Source organism: Diaphorina citri, unplaced genomic scaffold, assembly GCF_000475195.1.
Source record: "Diaphorina citri unplaced genomic scaffold, Diaci psyllid genome assembly version 1.1 scaffold1579, whole genome shotgun sequence".
Classification (NCBI taxonomy): Eukaryota; Metazoa; Arthropoda; class Insecta; order Hemiptera; family Psyllidae; genus Diaphorina; species Diaphorina citri.
Genome location: NW_007379005.1, coordinates 5,248 through 12,449, shown reverse-complemented (window position 1 = coordinate 12,449; position 7,202 = coordinate 5,248). Strand labels below are relative to the sequence as shown.

General features: G+C 36.7%; 1 protein-coding gene across 1 annotated transcript in view; it reads right to left on the bottom strand.

Annotated features, from left to right (window-relative positions):
• Positions 1 to 4,464, bottom strand: part of LOC103516489 (hemicentin-2-like) — a gene marked incomplete at its 3' end in the record, with an annotated part of 64,855 nt that extends 60,391 nt beyond the window's left edge. Inside the window, 1 exon segment of the mRNA XM_026828870.1 lies at positions 4,259 to 4,464. Within this exon segment, the coding sequence (XP_026684671.1) occupies positions 4,259 to 4,416 (158 nt within the window).
• Between the last annotated feature and the right edge of the window lie 2,738 nt (positions 4,465 to 7,202).

Sequence of the window (7,202 nt, the reverse complement as noted above, 5' to 3'; positions counted from 1 at the left end):
CAGTGGCGTAGCGTCCATGTAGGGCGTGTATGGCGGCCATACACTCAAAAATTCCACTCAAATACCCTTAAATATTTAAATAATTATTGTATTCTTATGAGATAGATATTATGATAGAAATTAGTGTCCGCCCTACACTTGGAGTTAGACCACGCTACGCCACTGCCGGTATGGCTCTCTTAGGATGGGTAAGAACTGTAGGTAGATATACAGATTATCCTTAAATGTATTATAGAACTTGAAACTAGTCTAATCTAGTGTAGTGTAGGTACCTATGTATGCATAGATAGGTACATTAGATAGGTAGTTATTAAGTTATTAGCATTATTTATCCACCAACCTAATATTACGAAATAGGTACATGGTACAAGGAATGAAAACATGGTACCTATTAATGGGTACCTATAAGAAGGTTTTCAGGAAGTATAAGTAAATATTTTATTAGGTCTCGTCTCACCCATTTTCAGGGAGCTCCATAAAATTCAATTTTTTTTAAGCCCATCCTATGGTGGTTCCTCTTGGAAAAGGCAAGAGGAATTTATTTACATGTACAGTCGAACCTGTCTAAGTGGGAACCCAAGGGACCGGCAAATTTTTCCCAGTTATCCAGGTTTCCCACTTAGAGCTTTCACGCCCACGGGCTCTACAATCAAGAGATCATGGGTTCGAGGAAAATAGAAGCGGAATAATTGTGATGCTTTAGTTTTGGATGAATCAAGATGTACATATGGGATCAGTTACATATTGCATGAGATAGTTAAAGCTATCACCAACTTAAGACCCAGAAGTAAGTTTAGTTCTTTTTACTCGAAAATTGGTGAATTTGACTTTCTAAAATGTACATATGGGATCAGTTACATATTGCATGAGATAGTTAAAGCTATCACTAACTTAAGACCCAGAAGTAAGTTTAGTTCTTTTTACCTCGAAAATTGGTGAATTTGACTTTCTAAAAATCCAAAGTACAATTTTTAGACTAAGGGAAATTTTGAAAAGCATAAAAAATTTGAGAGAAAAATTACCTTACTAATGGAAAAAAAGACAAGACTGTTACTAGTCACATTTTCACTTTCTAAAAATCTAAAGTACAATTTTTAGACTGAGGGAAATTTTGAAAAGCATCAAAAATTTGAGAGAAAAATGACTTTTCTAATGGAAAAAAAAGACAAGACTGTTACTAGTCACATTTTCTAGTCACGGTCACATTTTCAATTTTCATAAACATGTCCTTATAAATTTACATGTGTAGACCCAGTTCTCGTATATGGATCAGGTTATAGTCTAGGAAAAGGCAACAAAAAAGCATCTATTAAAATAGAAAGTAAAAATTCTTATTCATCCTAAATATTACAAAATTTAAATCTAAAGTACAATTTTTAGACTGAGGGAAATTTTGAAAAGCATCAAAAATTTGAGAGAAAAATGACTTTTCTAATGAAAAAAAAAGACAAGACTGTTACTAGTCACAGTCACATTTTCAATTTTCATAAACATATCCTTATAAATTTACATGTGTAGACCCAGTTCTCGTATATTGATCAGGTTATAGTCTAGGAAAAGGCAAAATCTAAAGTACAATTTTTAGACTGAGGGAAATTTTGAAAAGCATCAAAAATTTGAGAGAAAAATGACTTTTCTAATGAAAAAAAAAAGACAAGACTGTTACTAGTCACAGTCACATTTTCAATTTTCATAAACATATCCTTATAAATTTACATGTGTAGACCCAGTTCTCGTATATTGATCAAGTTATAGTCTAGGAAAAGGCAACAAAAAAGCATCTATTAAAAAATTCTTATTCATCAAAATTCCCTGTATTATTCTATGCAACTGCTCCATACATACAAATTTCACACATACTGTATACCTGAAATGAGGTACAGGATAGGCCTGGGCTTCACAGAGTACGGCGAAATCTGACCCGAGCGACTTTTTAAAATGAAACGTGGACGAGGTCGAAGAAAAACTGGGCGCTTTGAAACCAACAGGCTCTAGAAAATGACCAACCAAAAAATAGCACCAAAAATGAATAAAACATGTTAGTAGGAACAGGGTTTAGAAACGACATCGTCAGAACGAAACACAGCACCAAAGTAGAGCAAGAATAGCAGAACTGGAAGAAAATGTCGAAGAAAAACTGGGCGCTTTGAAACCAACAGGCTCTAGAAAATGACCAACCAAAAAATAGCACCAAAAATGAATAAAACATGTTAGGAACAGGGTTTAGAAACGACATCGTCAGAACGAAACACAGCACCAAAGTAGAGCAAGAAGAGCAGAACTGGAAGAACATGTTAGAAACAGGATGTGAAAACGGTGGGCCAAAAGAGAGTAGGACAGTATGGATCAGGGTTTTAATAGAAAGTAAAAAAAAGCGGTGACAAATTTTGTTTAACAAAAACGGTTCACGATAAAGTGAAGAAAAAAAGTGTGTGATAAGAGCTGGTAAGAAGTGTTTTCTTTCAAGCAGGAAGAAAAGAAAATGAGAACATGTTAGAAACAGGATGTGAAAACGGTGGGCCAAAAGAGAGTAGGACAGTATGGATCAGGGTTTTAATAGAAAGTAAAAAAAAAGCGGTGACAATTTTTGTTTAACAAAAACGGTTCACGAATCACGATAAAGTGAAGAAAAAAAGTGTCTGATAAGAGCTGGTAAGAAGTGTTTTCTTTCAAGCAGGAAGAAAAGAAAATCCAGATAAAGAGGGAGGGAAGAAAAGAAAAAGAAGCAGAGGGTGAGAGAGCTTATCACGATGAGATCAGAATGGATAGATAGTGAAGGATATATCAAAGAGAATGAAGCAAAGAAAGGAATCAAGGAAAAGATCAAGATAGCTGACCGAGTGAGAATAATGCTAAATTTAGTAGCAAGAGAAGCTCTAATAATGAGGGTAATACAAGAATAGATCAATCAAGAAACAAGAAACAGGTGCATCACAGAGCAGAGCAAAACCTAGGCCGGACTTCTTACGAAACATGGAACTTAGAGCTGAAGACGAAAATGTGGGAGCTTTGAAGCCAACCGGCTCTGTTGATAGAAACCAATGGAGAAACAACATCTTGGTGAGAAAAATGCTAAATTTAGTAGCAAGAGAAGCTCTAATAATGAGGGTAATACAAGAATAGATCAATCAAGAAACAAGAAACGAAGACCAAAATGAACAAAAGATGGCGAGGTTTTGAATTCTGAAAATTCGAATTATCGACAGCTAGCAATGATATGCCGTGACATCATGTATCGAACGTTTAGAAATACCGGTACTTTTCAACTCAATTTACTTATCTAATACGGATTTAGAGGTTGTAGAAAAAAAAAATACCTATCTCGGGATTTAGAGGTCGTAGAAGGAAAATAAAAGCATCAGCAAATCTTTAGTTTTATTTTTTATTTTTTACTTCAGATCTAGGGAAAAAGCTTATGCCCTTAAGATTTTGTGGTATCTATAGGGGAAATGATAACAATTTGCTTTTGTCATCATTTCCCCTATTGCTTTTGAGTTTGTTTTGCCAAGTGTTGTGTATATCCTTAAAAATTACGTAACTTTTTAACATTACAATATAACGTGGGGAGAACAGCAGGGAAATGGGAAAAGTGACTGATGTAGAATGGGGGAGAGAGGAGACGAAATGATAACATTTGATGAGTCAGCGACTTCACGTGTCGTATCATACACATCAACAACATGTAGTAAGAGCAGAACGAAGAGGAGGAGGAGGTGGAGGAGGTGGAGGTGGAGGAGGAGGAGAAAGGTGTCAGACAATGCCATGTTGGAGGAAAAAAAAAAGAGGAGATGGAAAAGAAAGAGGTGTCAGACAGTATATCGTTGAAAGAGGAATAAGAGAAGAAGGGGAATTATATATGATAGTTGGACACTTCTCTCGTGAGAGGGAGCTACAGTAAAATTCACCCTAGTAATGTATTTAAGTCAACTTGTACGTATGCGATCGCACGTTGATCAACGAGTTAGACCGTAAACAAACGAATGTATGATTGATCTCTTTTGTGATCCTGTGATAGGCAATTTTCATCAAAAATTGTAAGAAAGAGGACAATTCCTACCCGTGGCAGAAGCTTGTTCTTTGTGGGTATGGTCTGCTTTTTCTTTATGAGTGTAATGATGGAAATATGGTGATGAACTTTCTATCTAGCAAAGATGGGATGGAGGCGAAAGGCAACAGGTGCCCCCTTTCAAACGCCCACCAGGGGTGGATGGAGGGACTACCAACCAAACATGGCTGAACAAGATTTCTATTAGCTCACCTGAAGAAAGGTACTGGGTAACCCTGAGCAGAACACAACAGAGCGAAACTTTGACCGGCATGTCTCTCAAACATGGATAACTTCAGGTCAGACGAGAACTTGGGAGCTTTCGAACCAACCGGTTCTGACAAGAATAAAGGAAAGAACAAAAAGTACATTACTTTAGTTTGATAATTCCTTTAGGATAAGGATATACATAGTAAAAATAAAAACAGCACATACATATTTCATACCGGGGTATGCCATACTCAGCATAAATCAAGAGTTAAGACACTGTGAGAGGAAATGAGGGACCCTGTGCTTTGATCCAAGATACAGAAAATAAAATCACCTTAAGGGGAAATGCATACAGGGACTACCGTAGATAGGACAGGTGTGTGCTTACGGACACTTGGCCTACCTAGCTCGTGATCTCAGATTAAACCGAGTCAAACTTGAATTTCCGTTCTCCGTCAAAGGTTGTTCCTTACATAAGTCACTAAAACCAGGTCAATTCACTCCAGCTTACACTTAAATTCGTAGATTCATGAGGCTTAGTACAAATTTGGGACCCTTGGTCAATACACTTAAGCATCCAGGTATTTTTTTTTTTAAACAAGTTTCCATTTATATTTGATTGACAAAAAAAACTCAGAACATACATTTTTCTTATAAATGGTATACCCATCCGTATAAGCAGAGCTTGTGCCACTTTGATCAAATGCCAACAAAACAACACCCTGTCTAGAAACAAATTTAAATTCGGACTGTCCCGTTTACCTGACAAATGGGACGGGATTAAAACAAATCATACTCAGACTGTCCCGTTTACCTAACGAACGGTGTGGGATTAAAACAAATCATATTCAGACTGTCCCGTTTACCTGACAAATGGGACGGGATTAAAACAAGTCATATTCAGACTGTCCCGTTTACCTAACGAAAAGTGTGGGATTAAAACAAAACATATTCTCCTGGGCCTCACAGAGGAGGGCAAAACTCTCGCCCCCCGGTTTCTTGAATCGTATAATATCCGACACTGACGAAAAGGTGGGCGCCTTGAATCCCACCGGCTCTGAGGAAGGAGCACAATCATTATTATATGTTACAGTTAAAGTTGATTGTAATGATAATCAACTTTTAGATCTTCAATGTGAAGGTCTGAAAAGTTGAAGTCTTAGTTACTCTCTGAGAACGCTCGGAGACTAGGCCTGGACAGTCTCCGAGCGTTCTCAAAGGTTAACAAACTGGCTTGTAGTCCGGGGGTAAATGTATTAGAAATTCAAAAGAGAGTCAATTCAAACAGTTGGAAAACCAAAAGGTTGGAAATTAATTGAAGATATGTAACTAGGTGGTGTGAGGTTTTGAATCGATTGGTTTGTTTTGGCTTTTTCTCTTTCTCATTACTTCAGAAATCAGAGCATACCTATAGCTATATCAAGAGCACAGAAAACGGACTTTACAGTGAAGAGAAATTCTGGTTTTGCCTTTAAACAATGAGATTTCATGTCCTACCTAAACCAACTTAATTTATTCAATATTCAATTAAAAAGAATAAGACATAAGACCACGCCTTAAATCTTGAATGAACAAAAGCCAGTGCCCAGCCAGTTGATGTAAGGCACTAAAGTTCCTAAACAATCAAATATCAATAAAACTCTGTGCCTTAACCAGCCAGACTGTCCCGTTTACTTGACTTTAATTCAGACTGTCCCGTTTACCTGACAAACGGGACTGGATAACCCTGCGCCTGACATAACAAACTCAAATCTGATCCCACCATTCTGTCGATGCCGGAAAACTTAACGTCGGATGGGAGAGTGGGAGCTTTCACGCCCACGGGCTCTACAATCAAGAGATCATGGGTTCGAGGAAAATAGAAGCGGAATAATTGTGATGCTTTAGTTTTGGATAAATCAAGATGTACATATGGGATCAGTTACATATTGCATGAGATAGTTAAAGCTATCACCAACTTAAGACCCAGAAGTAAGTTTAGTTCTTTTTACTCGAAAATTGGTGAATTTGACTTTCTAAAAATCTAAAGTACAATTTTTAGACTGAGGGAAATTTTGAAAAGCATCAAAAATTTGAGAGAAAAATGACTTTTCTAATGAAAAAAAAAGACAAGACTGTTACTAGTCACAGTCACATTTTCAATTTTCATAAACATATCCTTATAAATTTACATGTGTAGACCCAGTTCTCGTATATTGATCAGGTTATAGTCTAGGAAAAGGCAACAAAAAAGCATCTATTAAAAAATTCTTATTCATCAAAATTCCCTGTATTATTCTATGCAACTGCTCCATACATACAAGTTTCACATAATATACCTGAAATGAGGTACAGGATAGGCCTGGGCTTCACAGAGTACGGCGAAATCTGACCCGAGCGACTTTTTAAAATGAAACGTGGACGAGGTCGAAGAAAAACTGGGCGCTTTGAAACCAACAGGCTCTAGAAAAAAGAAAGAGGTGTCAGACAATATATCGTTGAAAGAGGAATAAGAGAAGAAGGGGAATAAGATGTGAAGGAAAGAGGAAGAGGAGGAAAAAGTAGAGAGGTGTCTGGCAATATTTTAATGGATGAGGAGAAGGAAGAGGAAGAGAGATAATATGCATATGTTGTTGGAGACGGAGAATAAAACTATTCGCATTGAACTCAAAAAGAAAATAGTGTGAAGAGGAATAAAGAAGGAAGTGGGTAGAAAATATGATAAAGATAATGGATAGATAGATACCAACCTCAGTGGTGTAGTAGTTAACATGTTGGACTTCATATGTGGAGATTGGTGTTTCAAGTCCAAGTCAACTCATAAAATTAGTTTACGTGTATTTTTTTTTTTAAAAAAGAAAATAGTGTGAAGAGGAATAAAGAAGGAAGTGGGTAGAAAATATGATAAAGATAATGGATAGATAGATACCAACCTCAGTGATGAAGTAGTTAACATGTTGGACTTCAG